The sequence below is a fragment of the Podarcis melisellensis genome (genome assembly GCF_964234715.1).
Source record: "Podarcis melisellensis genome assembly, chromosome: 10".
NCBI lineage: Eukaryota > Metazoa > Chordata > Lepidosauria > Squamata > Lacertidae > Podarcis > Podarcis melisellensis.
The window spans coordinates 73,467,500-73,485,098 of record NC_138542.1 but is presented as its reverse complement, the minus strand read 5'-3'; the positions used below and the strand labels follow the sequence as shown (position 1 = coordinate 73,485,098).

Sequence of the window (17,599 nt, the reverse complement as noted above, 5' to 3'; positions counted from 1 at the left end):
GTTTTGTTTCCAATTTTGATTTTTCTACCTGGAAGCCAATTTTCCTTTCCAATTTATAGGCCTCCATTATTTGATAATAATGGAGCCAATCTCGCACTTTATCTTTTAGTTTCTTATTCTTAATCTGGAAATTTAGCCTTGATTAGTCCCCCTTCTGTGTCCAGCTGTGGTTTGCCAACAGAGCCGAATGCAGACTTGTTTTAGCAGCTGGATGAGGCCCATCTGGTCCTGCTTCCTGTTCTTACAGCGCATACCCCTCAACCTCATTCCAGCTTCTGATTGGATTCCAGGATGTCCCATTTTGACTCTCGCTTGAGTCACATGATGGAAAAATCAGAGATATGTCTTCAAAAAGTTGTATAGTTACTTATCTCCTTGCCCCAGGGGGGTCACATAACTCCTTACCTTCCAACATTTCTCTGATGGAAATAGGGACATCCTAAGAAAAAGTGGGACATTCCAGGATCAAATCAGAACCTGGGTCAGATCCCGTAAATCCAGGACTATCCCTGGAAAATAGGGTCCCTGGGAGGGTCCGCTGTTGTATACAGTTTGAGTGTGCACAGGTAATACAGGGAGAAAGGGGCACATGGAACAGAAAGGAGCCCCATGCACACACAACTTGACTCCAGAACATAGGCTTTTGAGCATGGTGCCAAAGAGAAGAGAAGAGAAGAGAAGAGAAGAGAAGAGAAGAGAAGAGAAGAGAACTTGTGATGATGTCAGACTATCCACCTGATGATCTGACAGATCTTCCATTTTGTGATGTCATGGATTCCAGGAAAACATGGAGGAAGCAACAACACCTGGAGCCGGCAGAAGGATGGAGTGGTGGCTCCTCCCTGTTCTGGCCCTTGCTGCTTTCCGCCCAACCCATGCCAAGGAAAGCAACTGCGAGTAAGTGGGGAGAGAGGCCAGACATGGTGAGGAGGCAGGAGTGGGAATCCCACCCACCAACTCCTTCTGGATGTGGTCTTGAAAAGGAGGGGGGCACAACTGACCCCATGGCTGCTCTCACTCCCCTTCATTGTGGTGGGTCAAAACTAGCATGTAAAGACAGAGTCTGTTCTCAGAGGGCATCTTTCTCCCTCTCTCAGAATACTAGAATCCATCTGGGTCACCCAAGGAAGCGGAATGGGGGACCAGTCAGGGGGACAGACAAAAGGAAATATTTCTTTTCTTGAAAGAGGACAGAGGGAGGGAGAGAGAGAGATGTAGAAAATAGTTTACTAATTTGGATTTGCTGAACAGTCCATTTTTGCCTCTGGCCCCACCCACCACTGAGATGTAGCCTTCAGAAGACAATGTGGCCCCTGGCCTGGAAAAAGTTCCCTCCTCCCTGGGGGTGATGGGCATTTGGGAGGCATCCAGAAGTGCAGCTGGACACCTCCAGTTTCATCCCTCTCTTCCCAAGATGGCCAAGAGGAGGGGCAAACTGGGGGGAGGTGGTATATATGCAATGGCTCTGATACTCTGTAGATGGCAATCTGTTTCTTGCTTTCCAGCGGAGTCTGCGGAAGGCGTCCCATGGCAGGCAGCCATAACCTCCTCCGGGTTGTGGGCAGCAGCAACGCTTCCCCCGGAGCATGGCCCTGGATGGTTAGCTTCCAAATAAAAACTTTCAGGGGATACTTCAGTTTCTGTGGAGGCTCCCTGATCAGCCCTCGATGGGTCCTCAGCGCAGCCCACTGTTTTCAGAAAGCAAAGTAAGCAAAGGGTTCTCAAGGAGTGTTGTCACGGGGTCTGCAAACCTGGCACCCGGGGCGGGGGCATCTCATGGGAGCAGAGTCCCACCTTCTGCTTTCAGAGGGGTGGCTGCTGTCAACATCGCAGGGCATCAAAACTCAGAGCCAGCCTCCAGCGGTATCCAAAAAGGGCCAGATTTGATGAAGTGAAGGGCCTCGAGGGCCGACCTTTTTTTAGGGTTGAAGTTTTTTAGGATTCGGAAGCCCAGGAACATCCTTCATCAATTGCGGTTCTGATCTTGGTCGATTGTGGGCTGAGAAAGAAAATCTTTTCTCTGCTTCCAGTCTCATGCAAGCCTGAGATCCTCCTCCTCCTCCTCCTCCAGCCGAGCCTTCTTCCTCCAAAGCCAGCTTGCTTTCCTTCCCCACCACCCGCTCTGTGCTTTGGGGGAGGGAGAGAGAGAAGCCCTGTGATAGTCTCCTCAGAGAGAAAGGGCTTGAATCCTTGTGCACTCCATCTCTCTCCTCAGATCTCTGAAAACTAATATAAAAATATAGTTAGACTTTTCTCACTTGTTTAGTTACTTGTCCATCTAGTACAGTGGTACCTCGGGTTACAGACACTTCAGATTACAGACGCTTCAGGTTACAGTCTCCACTAACCCAGAAATAGTACCTTGGGTTAAGAACTTTGCTTCAGGATGAGAACAGAAATCATGCGGCAGTGGGAGACTCCATTAGGTAAAGTGGTACCTCAGGTTAAGACTAGTTTCAGGTTAAGAAAGGACCTCCAGAATGAATTAAGTTCTTAACTCAAGGTACCACTGTAACTATTTGGGTCTGTCATGATAATATCAAAACATAACTACTATATTTGTGAAATAGAGATCCATTTCTTTCTTTCTTTCTTTCTTTGCTTGCTTGTTTCATAAACTTAAATGACTTTGGAGGGTGGTTGATCACTGCCAGTTTTTGATACCGGATAGCAGATCAAAACCTACTTAAAGTTGGACCTGCCTGGTCCAGCGGTGCTCCTGCAAAACTTGAAAAAAAGACACTGGGACTAAGCTGGCCCCCTTCTGTTTCATTCCTGTTTCCGGGACTCATTCTTTCGACTATGTAGTGTTACTGAAGTTTTCAGTTTGCACGCAGGCCCACAGATCTGCAAACTGGACAAGCCTTTCTGGAGTTCTTTTGTGAAATTTTGCTCCAGAATTTGCCGCTCCAGAGTTTAACAAAAACAGCAGAGGTAGATGAAAAGTCAAATTTATTACACTAAAAAAAAGGAGAGCAATGAGTAATGAATAGAAATGTGTTTAAGAATGCATGCATTGGGGTAAAGCGCCCTTTAAAATGCAATATTTATGCAATATTTCATGAAAACAATGCGTTTGGGGGCAAATTGCTCTGCAAAAATGTGTATATTAAGAGCAATTAACACTAAAATGATGATGAATTTTTACGAGGACTTTAAAAAAAAATGACGCAGAGAAGATTAGAAACATGATAGGAACCAAAACCAACACCCTAAATGTATTTTCCAAAGATTTCCCTCCACCCCTTCAGCAAAGTCATGCAAAGTCCCTCCACCCCTTCAGCAAAGCAACTCTTCATCGCTCCACTCATAACGTCGCCCCAGTTTGATGAGGGACCACCAATGAACAAGTTGTTTGCATCTGGTTTTCCAAATCCACCTGGAACACAGTCCCCACTCTATGCGTATTCTTTGTTGCAGAGAAATACCAAATATCAGCCTGTCGATTGGCGCCAACCGCATCTCCAACCCCGGTCCCGATGCCCAGAGGCGCTGGATCAAGAGGCTGGTGAACCACGAACTCTTTGAGCACTTCTTGAACGATACCTACAGGAAAGTGCACAACGACATTTCCTTGGTGGAGCTGAATGAGCCAGTCAACTGCACAGACTATATTCAGCCAGCCTGCTTGCCGGATGACAGCGTGGCGGTTTCCTTGCTCAAGCACTGCTATGTCAGCGGTTTTGGAATTATAGACCCGAAAAGTGAGATCTGCAGGGAAACCAGGCCCCCAGAAGGAGCGGCCTGGCTGTGTGCCTAAAGTAAATTTGCAGACTACACCTTCCCTGCCGATCAATTTCACCAAAGAAACGTGATAGCAATGGTAGTCATGGTGGAAATTTCAATTCCTGCGTTCTAGGGGGGTTGTGCTGGATGCCCCTTGGGGGTCCCTTCCCACTCTAGGATTCTAAGTAGGTAGTTACACTTGGGTTGTGTACATCAGAAGCCCTAAGTCTTAGGGGTAAGGCAGGTGTGTGCATGTTTCACAGAGCAGAAAGGGATAGAGATGGTTGGTTTTGAGAGCCATTCCACTTCACAGCTTCAGGGCAGATCACCTTCTCCAGACATAGATGCTTGCCCCCAGAACTCAGCTCAGTAATGATGGCTTTGCACGCAGAAGATTGAGCTGGTGGAAACTCCTGTCTAACGCTGCTGTCGCTCAGTGTATGCAGTACTAGGACAGATGGAGAGATAGGGAGGGAGGGATGTGGTTTCAGGAGGAAACGGGAGGTTTGGGGGTCTCTAAGGGCCCCCAGGTGACACAGGTGGCGCTGTGGGTTAAACCACAGAGCCTAGGACTTGCCGATCAGAAGGTCGGCGGTTTGAATCCCCGCAATGGGGTGAGCTCCTGTTGCGCGGCCCCTTCTCCTGCCAAGCTAGCAGTTCGAAAGCACATCAAAGTGCAAGTAGATAAATAGGCACTGCTCCGGCAGGAAGGTAAATGGCATTTCCGTGCGCTGCGCTGCTTCACCAGAAGCAGCTTAGTCATGCTGGCCACATGACCCGGAAGCTGCACGCCGGCTCCCTCGGCCAATAAAGCGAGATGAGCGCAGCAACCCCAGAGTCAGTTACGACTGGACCTAATGGTCAGGGGTCCCCTTTACCTTTAAGGGCCCCCAGAAACCAGGAATTCACCCTACTCTGCAGCCTGGCATACCCTTGTCTCTGATCTCACCCCCAGTCCATCAACTAAGTTTTAGGGGGGTGATTCTGCTGCACATGCCTTCATGCCTCTCTCCTTTAGTCCTGGGGGTACAGGTGGGGTGGGGAGTGAAATCTGAACTGAGCCTCCCCCTCCCCCCACTTTCCCTTTCTTCTATCAGCGAGAAAATTTCCCGACATCCTGCAGGAGGGTACTGTTGACCTCATCCCCAGGGCGACATGCAGCAGCCCGGACTGGTGGTCCAATAGGATCCTCGAGGAGAACATCTGCGCTGGAACCTTGGACGGAGGCGTAGCTTCTTGCAAGGTGGTGAAGCTACAACAAAATCAAGGCTATGGGTTTGGCTTGGGGGCAAAACTCTCTGGTGCTCCTGGAGCAGCAGAGCCCTTGCTCTGAACATGCAAAACTTCTCTGTCATTCTTCCTCCAGCATCTCAGGCAGCAGCCATGAGAGAAGGAGAAGGCCCCCCAGAGACCAAATCCTCACAGGAGCCTTTTCTCTCCCACTTGCAGGGCGACAGAGGCGGTCCCCTCATGTGCCGGGAGCAGAGGTCCGAACGCTACTGGGTGGTTGGAATCGCCAGCTGGGGACCGTCTGTCTGCGGCCAGGGAAAAAGGCCGGGGGTCTACACCTCCACACAGTTCTACCGCGACTGGATCAGGAAGACAACCAATGAGGACCTTTCACTACCCAACCACCCACCGCCAATGGCACAGCCCCAGCTTATGCGACTGCCACACCCCCCTCCAAGGCCACAGCTCCAAATGCGACAAAATGGGAATGTGCCATATCCCAAGCCTTGGCCACCCCCCAACACCAGCCCTCAGATCCCTCCTGTGGTCTGGCCCACCACTAGACCTTGGCCACCCCCCAAGGCCACACCCCAGACCCCTCCTGTGGCCTGGCCCACCACCAGACCATGGCCACCCCCCAAGGCCATTCCCCAGGCCCCTCCTGTGGTCTGGCCCACCACCAGACCATGGACACCCCCCACCACTACCCCCCAGACCCCTCCTGTGGTCTGGCCCACCAGCAGACAATGGCCACTCCCCAACACCACCCCCCAGACCCCTCCTGTGGTATGGCCCACCACCAGACCTTGGCCACCCACCAAGGCCACTCCCCAGACACCTCCTGTGGTCTGGCCCACCACCAGGCCATGGCCACCCCCCAACACTGCCCCCCAGACCCCTCCTGTGGTCTGGCCCACCACCAGACCATGGCCACCCCCCAACACCACCCCCCAGGCCCCTCCTGTGGTCTGGCCCACCACCAGACCTTGGCCACCCCCCACGACCACCCCCCAGGCCCCTCCTGTGGTCTGGCCCACCAGCAGACAATGGCCACTGCCCAAGGCCATTCCCCAGGCCCCTCCTGTGGTCTGGCCCACCACCAGACCATGGACACCCCCCAACACCACCCCCCAGACCCCTCCTGTGGTATGGCCCACCACCAGACCTTGGCCACCCCCCAAGGCCACTCCCCAGACACTTCCTGTGGTCTGGTCCACCACCAGACCATGGCCACCCCCCAACACCGCCCCCCAGACTCCTCCTGTGGTCTGGCCCACCACCAGACCATGGGCACCCCCCAACACTACCCCCCTGACCCCTCCTGTGGTCTGGTCCACCACCAGACCCTGGCCACCCACCAAGGCCACTCCCCAGACACCTCCTGTGGTCTGGTCCACCACCAGACCCTGGCCACCCCCCAACACTACCCCCCAGACTCCTCCAGCATCCTGGTACACGACCAGACCTTTGTCACCCCCTGAGACCACCCCTCAGGCGCCTCCTGTGGTCTACCCCACAACCGGACCTTGGCCACCCCCCAGCACCACCCCCCAGACCCTTTCCATTTCCTGGTCCACCCCCAGAGCCAACTCCCATCCCACACGGTGGCCCAAAGGAGGGGGTCCCAGTCCCGTTATATCAGACATGGCTCCTGGAACAAAGCCCACGGGACCAGGCAACTCAACTCCCTCCCGGGGCCCAATCTGGGGCCTAACATCCATGCGGCTGGGAAGATTGCATCTGAGGACAAGGGCCCCAGCTTGGCATGGGCAGATTTACAGGCCGTGGGTCTCGATTCGCAGGCCGTGGATCACGATTCGCACAGCCCCACCACAGATTGAGTCCAGGTCGCTGAAGCCGCTGCAAAGGCAAGTTCCGGCGCCACCCGGGAGCCAATTGGAAGTGGTCCCTAGCTCAGCCGAGGGCTGATAAGGACTGCCAGGCTCGAGTGGCAATGCCAGGGGTGCCCGTGGGCAAGGTGGGTGAGCTGCCCCTGCCAGATCTCAGAGCCCACAATCCGCCCTTTGCTGGTAACAAACTAAATGCATCTTCTCCCCATTTGATTTTCTTCTTTAACTTCACCCATAATGGATCACGTGTGCAAAATTCATCTCACTGCTTCGCCACCATTTCCTCAGAGTTTCTTAACCTGGCTTGAATATGAAGTTGAATGGGGACTTAATGCTGCAAACAGCTTGTTGGTGACACTTTTTAAGAAAATAAAAAAAATCAAAGTTCTCAAAATGAATAAAACCACGAATGAATGGATCAACAGGTGAGTGTTGGTGTGCTGCTTTTTGCAACCTAAAGCAACAGCTCTCCTGAATCATGCTTTGGAGGCTGTAAGGTGAATTATTTGTGTCACCTGCTATGATCTGCTTCTCTTATTTCAGCTGCAGATCCAGGCTGTTCCCTGGAAGCTGCAAGGCTCTATTGCAAACTTTCTTCAAAGAGGGCCAGATTTGCTGACCAAAGTTGCTGAGCATTTTTTAGGATTGAAGTTGTTGTGCTTTGGGGGGCTTTTACCCCAGGAAATAAACTGCAACAGCGGCTGGATTAAACTGACCAGCAGACCAGATTAGTCCGGACTTTGCACATGCCTGCTCTATTGGCTAAGCCAGGCCTGCTGTAATCTGCTTCTGTTGTTTCAGCTGCAGATCTAGGGTGCTGCAATGCTCTATTGGCTAAGGCAGGCCTACCTGCACCAGGTGAAAGGGATTCCTGAAGTCATGGTGCTCCCTGGAGATGCAGCCAAACCTCGTTTTCCAGCCACAGGTGCATTCTTGAAAGCTCCAGGTCCAAACAGTTTTCTTTCTCTCCCAGCTCTTTCCCAGGCAAAATCTGAATTGGAAGCAACTGTTCCCACCAATTCAATGATAAAATGAGGGTTTTCCCAGAGGAAAGAGCCAGGACAAAAACCCCCAAAAGCCCTGTTTGGACACGGAGCTTTAAAGCCCTGACCGAAAGACAGCACCAAAGGAAGTCCCTTGGGCCAGTCACTGCCCCTCAGCTTAAGTCTATTTCATAAGGCTGTTGTGTGGGTTAAGGGTGGAAAGGGAGAATCATTGTCACCACCTTGAGCAACATGGGGGGGGGGGAATGGGATGGGATAGAAACACAATAAATAAAGGTATCAAGGCATTTATACACCATCCTGCTTTCCTTCCTGCTGGTGCCTGCACTGCAGTGTCCTGATTATGAAATTCTACAGTTTTAAACACCCCAGTTATGTTAGGAGTCATTCTGCAAAGAAACAGAAAAGATGATTGTAACTTTAAGAACCTTTTCTGTGAGTTCTGGGTGTGGTTTTCTAGGCTGATTAGACGCAGCTGGTGATGTGTATAAAAGAAAAGAAGTTGCAGTTTGAATTTTGCCTGCAGAGAGAGAACACCCACATGCTTGGTGTTTGTTGTTTTTGTATAGCTGTAATAAAACCTTTGTTTGAGTGTTTTGCATTGGTCTCATGGTTCTGTCATCTGCCACCAGAAGAAAAAAAAAACCCTCTAACAAATCATTCCATCGTTTGGTTGTTTCAGCAAAAGGCAGGAGGAGGGGGATGGCACTGCAATCCTCTGCTCACATCTGGACAGCTGCTGCACTAAGCAGTGATCCAGTTTAAAGATTCAAAGCAGGAGGGATGTGGGTTTGGGGGAAGGCAGGACAGAAAAGGGGTGAAGATCTTTCAGATGGGATTTTGAAGAAATGAAAAAGCATCGGTCACAAATCCAAGAGAGCCAGTGGTGTTAGAGTGTGGCATGGGTGCCAGAGCACACACCAAATTCCCCTTGAACGGGCTGGGCACCCACAAATTTCAGTGCCAGAGCAATGCGCACTCACTGAATCATTGGATTGGGCTTTCAAGGTGTGGTGGAAGGACAGGCACAGAGAAAGCTGCTTGCTTCAGAGACTTTATTGCTGCCACACTGTGGCAGCCGGAAAGGAGGGGAAAGGAAGAGCTTTTTCTGCCTGGCACAGGAGAGGCCAAACAGCAGAGAAGGAAGCCCACCAGGGCAGCGGATAATAGAGGAGGCCCCCGCCTCTGCTGCTCACTCGCAGCCATTTTCCACGGCAGACATCTCAGCCTCGTACTTGCAGACATAGCTGTTCTTACGGCTGCAGAGCTCGTCATTCCATTTCCTGAAACCTAAGCAGTGAGATGGGAATTAGCACCAAAATTTGGGAAGAGCAGAAGCAGAATGATAGGGTTGGCTGGCACCCACAAAGGGCATCTAGCCCAACCCACTTCAATGCAAGAATCTCAATGAAAGCATTCATGACAGATGGCCAGCCAGCCTCTGCCTAAAAATCTCCAAGGAGAGGCCACCACGTTCCGAGGGAGACCGAATCCATGACTCAGAGATGAAGAGTCTCCTGCTCTACCAAAAGGATGCTGGAATAGGTGGACTCCCCCCCCCCCCCGGCCCCACCTGGGCCTGATCCAGCTGCTGCAGCCAGGCTGTCCTGAGGTTCTGGGTCATGAGGAAGGTGGTGTTCGTGGCAGCATAAGCACTCGCCAGTCAGCCCTGTGCACAACCGGCTACTGCAACAAAGACCCACCGCACCCTGTCTCCATTCCTCCAGGGTCAGGGAGGAAGAAGGGGAGCGAGGGGATGCCCAGCCCACAGAGTGCAATGCACACCTTTGCCCAAGCTTCTCACCTGTAGTTCGCCACAGCTCCACGCACCACTCGCCAGTCTTGCCATGATTATTGGGCTGCCCGGTGCTCCACTGCGTGTGGTCGGCAATGAGCCCATCACTCCACTGCCAGGATGTGCTTCCAGGAGTCTGGGGGAACACAGAAAATGAGGAAGGGGTGGCCCTTGTGCCTTGAGGGGTGGGTGGAAGGAGGAGGAGGAGGACAGGGGCTCCCATAGGCTCATAAGAGCAAAGTTCTCCCAAAGCACCCAGTAATGGTTGGTAGTGGACCTCCCTGCCACAGGCATCAGGCTCGATCTGGAGAGGGCTCCCAACTAAGTGAGAGGCAGCCTGGTGTAGTGGTTAGAGCATCAGACTAGGAGCTAAGAAGGACTGGGCCGAGAAGCTCATTGGCTGTGGCCTTGGGAGCTGGTCCCTCCCTTCTCTCAGCCTGACCTACCTACCTCACAGGGTTGTTTTGGAGATTAAGTGAAGAAAGGGAGAACTACAGGTGTGCCTTGAGCTTCTTGGAGAAAAGAGTAGTATAGAAATGCAATAACTAAGTAAAAACAGCACTTGCTTGGGATGCAGAAGGGCTCAGAGCGGAGTCCCCCATGGCATCCGTAATGAAAAATGTCACAGCCTGCGATAAACACGCTTGGACCCTTGGCTAGATGGGCAGTGAGAGAAAGCAGCAGCTTCCCGTGCTGCCAATGACATACTCTTGCTTTTGGCTAACAAAAATGGCAACTCACAGAATTGGAGAGTTGGAAGGGGTCATCAGGGGCGATCCAACCCCCTGCAATGCAGAGGAACCACACCTAATTAGTTCCTCTGTTTAAAGACTTCCAGGGAAAGAGAGTGTGCTGACAGCTCTTTCCTGAATGGAATATGATGCATCCCAGAGGCCCTTCTGGCAGGGAGAAGAACAGAATGAGGGCTGGACAAGGTGACCGTTAGCTGGATTTGTAGCTGATATTAAAGCCAGGCTCTTTGTAGTGCAGCAAAACCGTGCATTGCTTTGGTTATTTCTCAAGTTAAATGTTTTGTGGGGTTTTTATTATTATTTTGTAATATTGGATTTATTCTACTCTTGCCACATTGTCGATTTGTTCTCATTCTTTTGTCATTTGCCAACACGTTCTGTATTTTGTATGTCTGCATTTCCAGGACTGTTATTTTGATATTCTGAGCGTTTGCTATATTTTCCGTAAGCCAATCTAGGCACATATCATAGTAGTGTAAAAGCAGCATGAAAGCAAACTCGGTCAGTCTCTGGTCCTGCCCTCCAGCAATGAGGAGGAGGGGGAAGGAGCAGCCTTGAAGCAGAGGAAGAGCAAGACTGGGGCGGGGGGGGGGGGCAAGTTGCTCACTCATGCACTGCTTCCCCCTCCCCCATTTAAAACAAAAGGTGTGGGCTTGCGCACTAGGGAGAGGGAGTTTGCACAGAGCATAGATTAATGGAAGCAAATAGAAAGGGCTGAGAGAAGCTAAGAGCCTTTTGGAGCACACCCATGTTGACAATAGTCATCTTTTCACGGTCATTTAACAAATAATAATAGGTGACATGAGCATCTCCTGGTCTGATGGGAACAGTCAACTTCTCTCTCTCTCTCTCTCTCTCTCTCTCTCTCTCTCTCTCTCTCTCTCTCTCTCTGAGAGATGGAAATAATGTCAGCAGTGGCGTAGCGTGGGTTGTCACCACCCGGGGCAAGGCAAGTAATTTGCGCCCCCTAACCCATGGATTTGCACCCCCTAACCCGTGGATTTGTGCCCCCTAACGCTAACCCCCAGATGTTGTGCCCGGTGCAGCCGGGCCCCCCCCTGCACCCCCCACGCTACGCCACTGAATGTCAGAAGCATTATTTTAAAGCTCTCAGAATGTGGTCACGGAGAGCAACAAGGAGACTATGGCCTTTAAACCAAATTTGATGCACCTTCTTCCCTTCAAAGCATCCTTAATTCCTCTCAGAGCTACAATTCCCAGAAAGGCCCTAACAAACTACATCACCCAGAATTCTTTGCAGGAAAGACAGCTCTTTGAATGTGCTTCAGGAGTGTAGACTGCAAGCAGCCAGTCTGCACTGGTTTCCAGTTTGCTTCTGGGGCAATCTCAAGGCGTTACTATTAGTATATAAAGTCCTCAATAACTTGGGACCTGTTTACCCGTGGGGTATCCTTACCCCACACAATCCCACCAGACTGCTCGGCGGAATGGGCACAACTGCAGGTGCCATGTAATGCCCATTCCACATTTTCAAGAACTCAAATCTTTTTGCATGGCAACGCCTTCTCCTCTGGAACTCCCTGCCTCTTGAGATCAAGCAAGCGCGTTCCCTGCGCTCTTTTCAGCGTCTGCTATAAAACATTCCACTTTAGGCAAGCCTACACCCAGAAGCTTAGAAGGCTGCTGTGAATTCCAACCTGTGTTAGTGTTTCAGCTTCCTGTATCTTTTAAACTACGGTTGTGAATTTATCTTTCTGAATGAGCAACGGGCATTACCGTATTGGCCTGAATACCACACTTCCCCCCCCCCAAATTCCGACCATGAAAAGTGCAGCTTAAATTCACGACCTTACAAAAATTTGCTTTTACGATATCACTGTAGGATTTTCTTCTACTTTTGCCATTTACAGGTGTGAGTGTCTGCAGAATTTTAAGGCAGCGGCTTATATTTGGGTATTGTCTTTTTTTCTTCCTCCCCCCACCCTTGAATTTTAAAGGTGTGGCTTATTCATGTGTGCAGCTTATATTCGGGCCAATACGGTATGTAGCAGTGCCAATTCTGCAGATCAAAACGGCTGAGGGAGTGGCATATGGGTCCCTGCTTGAGATGTGTGGTTTGGGGGCCCAACTCATTCCTGTGATGGCAAGTTACAGGGCCTCAGTCCAGGATCCCTGAAGGAGCATCTCCACCCCCATTGTTCAGCCCAGACACTGAGGTCCAGCTCTGAGGGCCTTCTGGTGGTTCCCTCCCTGCGAGAAGCCAAGTTACAGGGAACCAGGCAGAGGGCCTTCTCGGTGGTGGGACCTGCCCTGTGGAACGCCTTCCCATCAGATGTCAAAGAGAAGAACAAGTACCAGACTTTTAGAAGACATCTGAAGGCAGCCAAGTTTAGGGAAGCTTTTAATGTTTAACAGACTACTGTATTTTAATATTTAGTTGGAAGCCGCCAAGAGTAGCTGGGGAAACCCAGCCAGATGGGCAGGGCATAAATAATAAATTATTATTGTTATTGTTGTTGCTGCTGCTGTTGTTGTTTTTAATTGGGGGTTTTTCTGCTGTGTTTTATTGCTACAACCTGCCCTGGACCTTGGGGTGAAAGGAAGGCAATAAAGAACGAAATGAAATCGTGTGAAGGGGCTAAGCTCTGGGGAGTGGGGGTTGCTTAAGGTGGGGGTTGGTGGGTGTGCATGGGGTGGGGAGACCAACCTTGGCAATATTGTGGAGCCCGATCCAGACATCCCCGTCAGGCCGAAACCTGGAGAGGTACCTGCGGAGGCGGCAGCACTCCTTCTTGGTGAGGATGGAAGCCAGGTGAGAGCCTTGTTGCTGGCACTCTTCCTAAGCCGGGGCAGGACAAGAATGCGGTCAGTTCAGAGGCGATTTTACTAGGATTCCTAACAGTGAGCATTCCAAATGAAAGCAAAAGAATCTTTCTTTACTCAGTGACAGCAGCCAGAATTTTAGTAGCCAAATAGTGGAAGAGCGAACTTACACCGTCTGGAGAGGAATCGCAAAAATGACGGAGGCAATAAGAAATCAATCAACAGACAAAGTAAAACAAAAAGACTATTTGTTAAATAAATAGTTAAGCTAAGCAACAAGCTGATTAAAAAGAAAGGAAGATGGAAAGGACGGGAAGTCAAATGTTGATGAAGAAAATCTATTGTTAGAAAAATTGTATATATATTCCTTTTTTATGACTTTGAGTTGTGGGTCACAATGAATTCAAGTTTATGTTGTATGGATGCAGTTATGAACAATAAAGCAAAAGAAAAGAAAATACAAAGTAAAAAAAGAATGGGAATGTTTTAACAATTACTTAACAGAACAAGGTTCCAACAATAAGACTTGGCTGTGTCTTGAATAATCTTGCAGATAGTAAAATATTTTTATTCATTCCAAGATGAGGAAAAACAATTAAATACAGGGGGGAAATAGGAATGCTCAAACTGAAACCGTAATGAGGTAGAAGGAAGTCAACAATATAATAAATTGAAAAGGGATTCAACCCAAACTGAAGGTTGAAATGTACAAAAAACCACTAATATTGCTTTGAATTATATTAAGTATTACTTTAAAATAGATAAGTATTTTTATTGTTTCAATTGTCATTTTGATACAGTTGTTTTTTTCTTTTCTTCTTCTTTGTTTTTTTCTTAGATACTGTATTATATAACTATATTGCTATATAAATCTTAGATTTGTAAATAATTACACTATATATAAGTCAAGATCTACATCAGTCTGAGAATAATCATTGTAAGATTCTGGATTCAGGCAGGTAGCCATGTTGGTCTGACGCAGTCGAAATAAATCAGAAGTGGTATCTGAAGAAGTGTGCATGCACACGGAAGCTTATACCCAGAACAAACTCAGTTGGTCTCTAAGGTGCTACTGGGCAATTATTATTTTTGTTGACATTGTAAGATTGTTTTATCTTTTTTTCCCCTTTTCTTTTTATGTATGCTTTTTTTCTGTTTGCTTGTCAATGTATATTTTTATAAATAAATAAATAAATCCGTCAGTTCAAGAGCGTCCCTCTGGAAAGAGCAGCCTTGCAGGGTGTTGGGTCTGGTGGGAATGATCCAGGCGCGACTCGGGACTCACCTCGGCCTCTTTCCAACACTTCCGGTCAGAGAAGTATCCATAACAGCTGCCCTCGTAGAAGAGCCAGTCCGTCGGGCAAGGAGAAGAGGGGCCCTCTATCAAGTCTTCAGCTGCTTTTGAAAGAGGGTTGGGTGAAGACCAGAGAGAGAGAGATACAGGATCCTGGGATTCTTTAGCTGCGGTTACTGCTCTGCCAGGGGTTAGACTAGATGGCCTTTGGGGATCCCTTCCAACTCTACATTTCAATGACTGCATGGGCCATTGGCCTGGCAGGCTTCCTGATCTCTTAAGACTTTGTGCAAAGATCAGCACAGCCATCAGGCGTCACCAGCAAAAACTAATCCCCATCTCCTGTGAGAAGAATATTCCCCACATAGACAATGGCAGGGTAAACACAGAAGAAACGAACAAAGATAGCCAGTTTACTTACTTCAAGCTCTTTCAATTCCTCATTAAGCCAAGTCAACAAAATGAGGAACCGGCAGGAAACAGGCAGTGCGCTGTAATGGTTAGAGTGTTGGGTCGGGACCTGGGAGACTAGGGTTGAGATCCCCACTTGCCCATGAAGCTGACTGGGGGCTCACTGCATTTCTAGGCCCCGATCCAAGGCTTCAAGGTCCGTTTCTCAGGGGTTTTTGATTTTTTGTCCCACATGCCCCTCTGAATGCCAGTCTGGTCCTTCCCTTTGGCCCTTTGCCCACTGATTCTCCAAGGCACAGAGGAGTGAGGAGGGACCCCGACTCACCTGCTGCAGAGGGGCTGACAGCCCAATGGCCAAGGAAGCTCAGAGCAATGATGATGTAAGCCGCGGTCCCCATGGCCTGGATCCTTCCTTGCCTGGAGGGAGATGGAGGGAGGGAGGAAGCACAGCAGAGAAAGGCAAGGATGTCCCGCAAACCCCAAGGCTGGGCTGCCAGGCTGGCTCCTCCAGAAGGCATTGGGTACCAGCTCGCACATGGGTAGGCAAACTAAGGCCCGGGGGCCGAATCTGGCCCAATCACCTTCTAAATCTGGCCCACAGACGGTCCGGGAATAAGCGTATTTTTACATCATTAGAATGTGTGCTTTTATTTAAAATGCATCTCTGGGTTATTTGTGGGGCATAGGAATTCATTCATATTTTTTCTCAAAATATAGTCTGGCCCCCCAAAAGGTTTGAGGGACAGCGGACCGGCCCCCTGCTGAAAAAGTTTGCTGACCCCTGAGCTAGCAGGTCTCAGAGGAAAGTCACTCCACCCTCAAACTCCTGGGAAATTGTTAGGAATGATAACAAGGGTTGTCACAAGGAACATGGCACAAGCTTGTTTTCTGCAGCTCCAGAGGTGAGGACTCGAACTCATGGCTTCCAATTGCAAGAAAGGAAATTCCAATTAGCCATCAGGGAGAACATTCTGACAGCAAGAGCTGTTCCACAGTGGAATGGTCTCGACTCAGGAGTTTGTAGACTCTCCTTCCTTGGATGCATTTAAGCTAACGGACGGCAGCTAACTGATTGAGGTTGAATCCTGACAAGACAGAAGTACTGTTCTTGGGGGACAGGGGGTGGGTGGGTGTGGGGGATTCCCTGGTCCTGAATGGGGCAACTGTGCCCCTGAAGGACCAGGTGTGCAGCCTGGGAGTCATTTTGGATTCACAGCTGTCCATGGAGGCACAGGTCAGTTCTGTGTCCAGGCCAGCTGTCTACCAGCTCCATCTGGTATGCAGAATGAGACCCTCCCTGCCCGTGGACTGTCTTGCCAGAGTGGTGCATGCTCTGGTTATCTTCTGCTTGGACTACTGCAATGCGCTCTATGTGGGGATACCTTTGAAGGTGACCCGGAAACTGCAATTAATCCAGAATGCGGCATCTAGACTGGTGACTGGGAGCGGCTGCTGAGACCACATAACTCAGGTCCTGAAAGACCTACACTGGCTCCCAGTACGTTTCCGAGCACAATTCAAAGTGTTGGTGCTGACCTTTAAAGCCCTAAATGGCCTCAGTCCAGTATACCTGAAGGAACTTCTCCACCCCCATCTTTCAGCCCGGACACTGAGGTCCAGCTCGGAGGGCCTTCTGGCGGTTCCCTCGCTGCTAGAAGTGTAGTTACAGGGAACCAGGGAGGGCCTTCTCGGTAGTGGCACCCGCCCTGTGGAACGCCCTCCCACCAGATGTCAAGACAATAAAGAACTATTTTACTTTTAAAAGACAACTGAAGGCAGCCCTGTTCAGGGAAGTTTTTAGTGTCTGACGCTGTATTGTTTTTTAATATTCAGTTGGAAGCTGCCCAGAGTGGCTGGGGAAACCCAGAAAGATGGGTGGGGTATAAATATGAAGTTCTTCTTCTTCTTCTTCTTCTTCTTCTTCTTCTTCTTCTTCTTCTTCTTCTTCTTCTTCTTCTTCTTCTTCTTCTTCTTCGATGTTGGGTGGCCGTCTGTCATGGATGCTTTGGTTTCCTGCATTCCAGGGGGGTAGACTAGAGAACCTTTGGGGTCACCTCCCAACTCTACAGCTCTTCCCTTCTAAGGGAACGCCAGCTTAAAATCAAAGAAACCCTCAGCTCCAGCCCTCATGAAACTAGACAAAGGACAGGGCCTTTTTCTCACCAGTCACTCACCTCTGTGTTTAAAAGGCTCCCGTTTTGTGCTGATCCCCGGGTGCAGAGTGAAGCCGAGATGCCAAGCGGTTGCTATATACCCTTACAAGAGGGAGGGGCTGGGGAGACTTAACCTGGGCCTGGCATGTCTCAAAACCTCTTGCAAACAAAGTCTCAGGAGGATCCTGTCCCTCCAACCACCTTGTGCCAACTTGGGCAGGCGCCCAGCGGAGGAGGGGGGTCAGGCAGCAGCAGGAGAAGTTCTATTATCTGCTTCGCTCCGTCCCATGAAAGATCAGCTAGGAGAGGATTTGAAGCAGCTTTCAAGCAGAACATATTTTATTCCCACCTAAGTTGGTGTTATCATCTTTTTTTAATCACCATCTTTGGTGAACCGCCTTGAGATCTGCAGGTATAGGGCAGTATACAAATTTAATAAACAATAATATATATAATTGAAATAAACAAAAGAAACATTCTTCATCATCCATTAATACAAAAATATAAAAGAAATCAACTAAAAGAAATGGGGGGAATTTTCTAATATAACAGAATAAAGAATATCTTCTTACTTTACAGAAGTTGTATGCCAAGTAAAGG

At 49.6% G+C, this 17,599-nt stretch overlaps 2 protein-coding genes across 2 annotated transcripts; one reads left to right on the top strand and one right to left on the bottom strand.

Annotated features, from left to right (window-relative positions):
* Window positions 1–754: 754 nt before the first annotated feature.
* LOC309379807 (acrosin-like) lies at window positions 755–5,517 on the top strand (the record flags this gene model as incomplete). Its single annotated transcript, XM_081929260.1, has 5 exons — window positions 755–897; window positions 1,506–1,706; window positions 3,421–3,704; window positions 4,824–4,969; window positions 5,176–5,517. Coding segments are annotated over exons 1-5 (1,083 nt in total), but the record flags the coding sequence as incomplete, so codon positions are not given.
* A 3,339-nt stretch (window positions 5,518–8,856) lies between these two features.
* LOC309378939 (C-type lectin BpLec-like) lies at window positions 8,857–17,028 on the bottom strand. The gene is made up of 6 exons (XM_081927576.1): window positions 17,021–17,028; window positions 15,172–15,263; window positions 14,427–14,539; window positions 13,026–13,157; window positions 9,615–9,741; window positions 8,857–9,100 (listed from the first exon to the last, which is right to left on the bottom strand). Exons 2-6 carry the CDS (start codon window positions 15,242–15,244, stop codon window positions 9,003–9,005), a joined length of 543 nt encoding a protein of 180 aa, XP_081783702.1. The 5' UTR covers window positions 15,245–15,263; window positions 17,021–17,028; the 3' UTR covers window positions 8,857–9,002.
* Between the last annotated feature and the right edge of the window lie 571 nt (window positions 17,029–17,599).

Excerpts from the sequence above, each read along its gene's own strand:
- LOC309378939 (XM_081927576.1), bottom strand. The coding sequence starts at position 15,244 with ATGGGGACCGCGGCTTACATCATCATTGCTCTGAGCTTCCTTGGCCAT. Across the intron at positions 13,158-14,426 it reads AGTGTTGGAAAGAGGCCGAG|GAAGAGTGCCAGCAACAAGG; the intron begins GTGAGTCCCGAG and ends GCCCCGGCTTAG. Across the intron at positions 9,742-13,025 it reads GGCTCCACAATATTGCCAAG|ACTCCTGGAAGCACATCCTG; the intron begins GTTGGTCTCCCC and ends GTGTTCCCCCAG.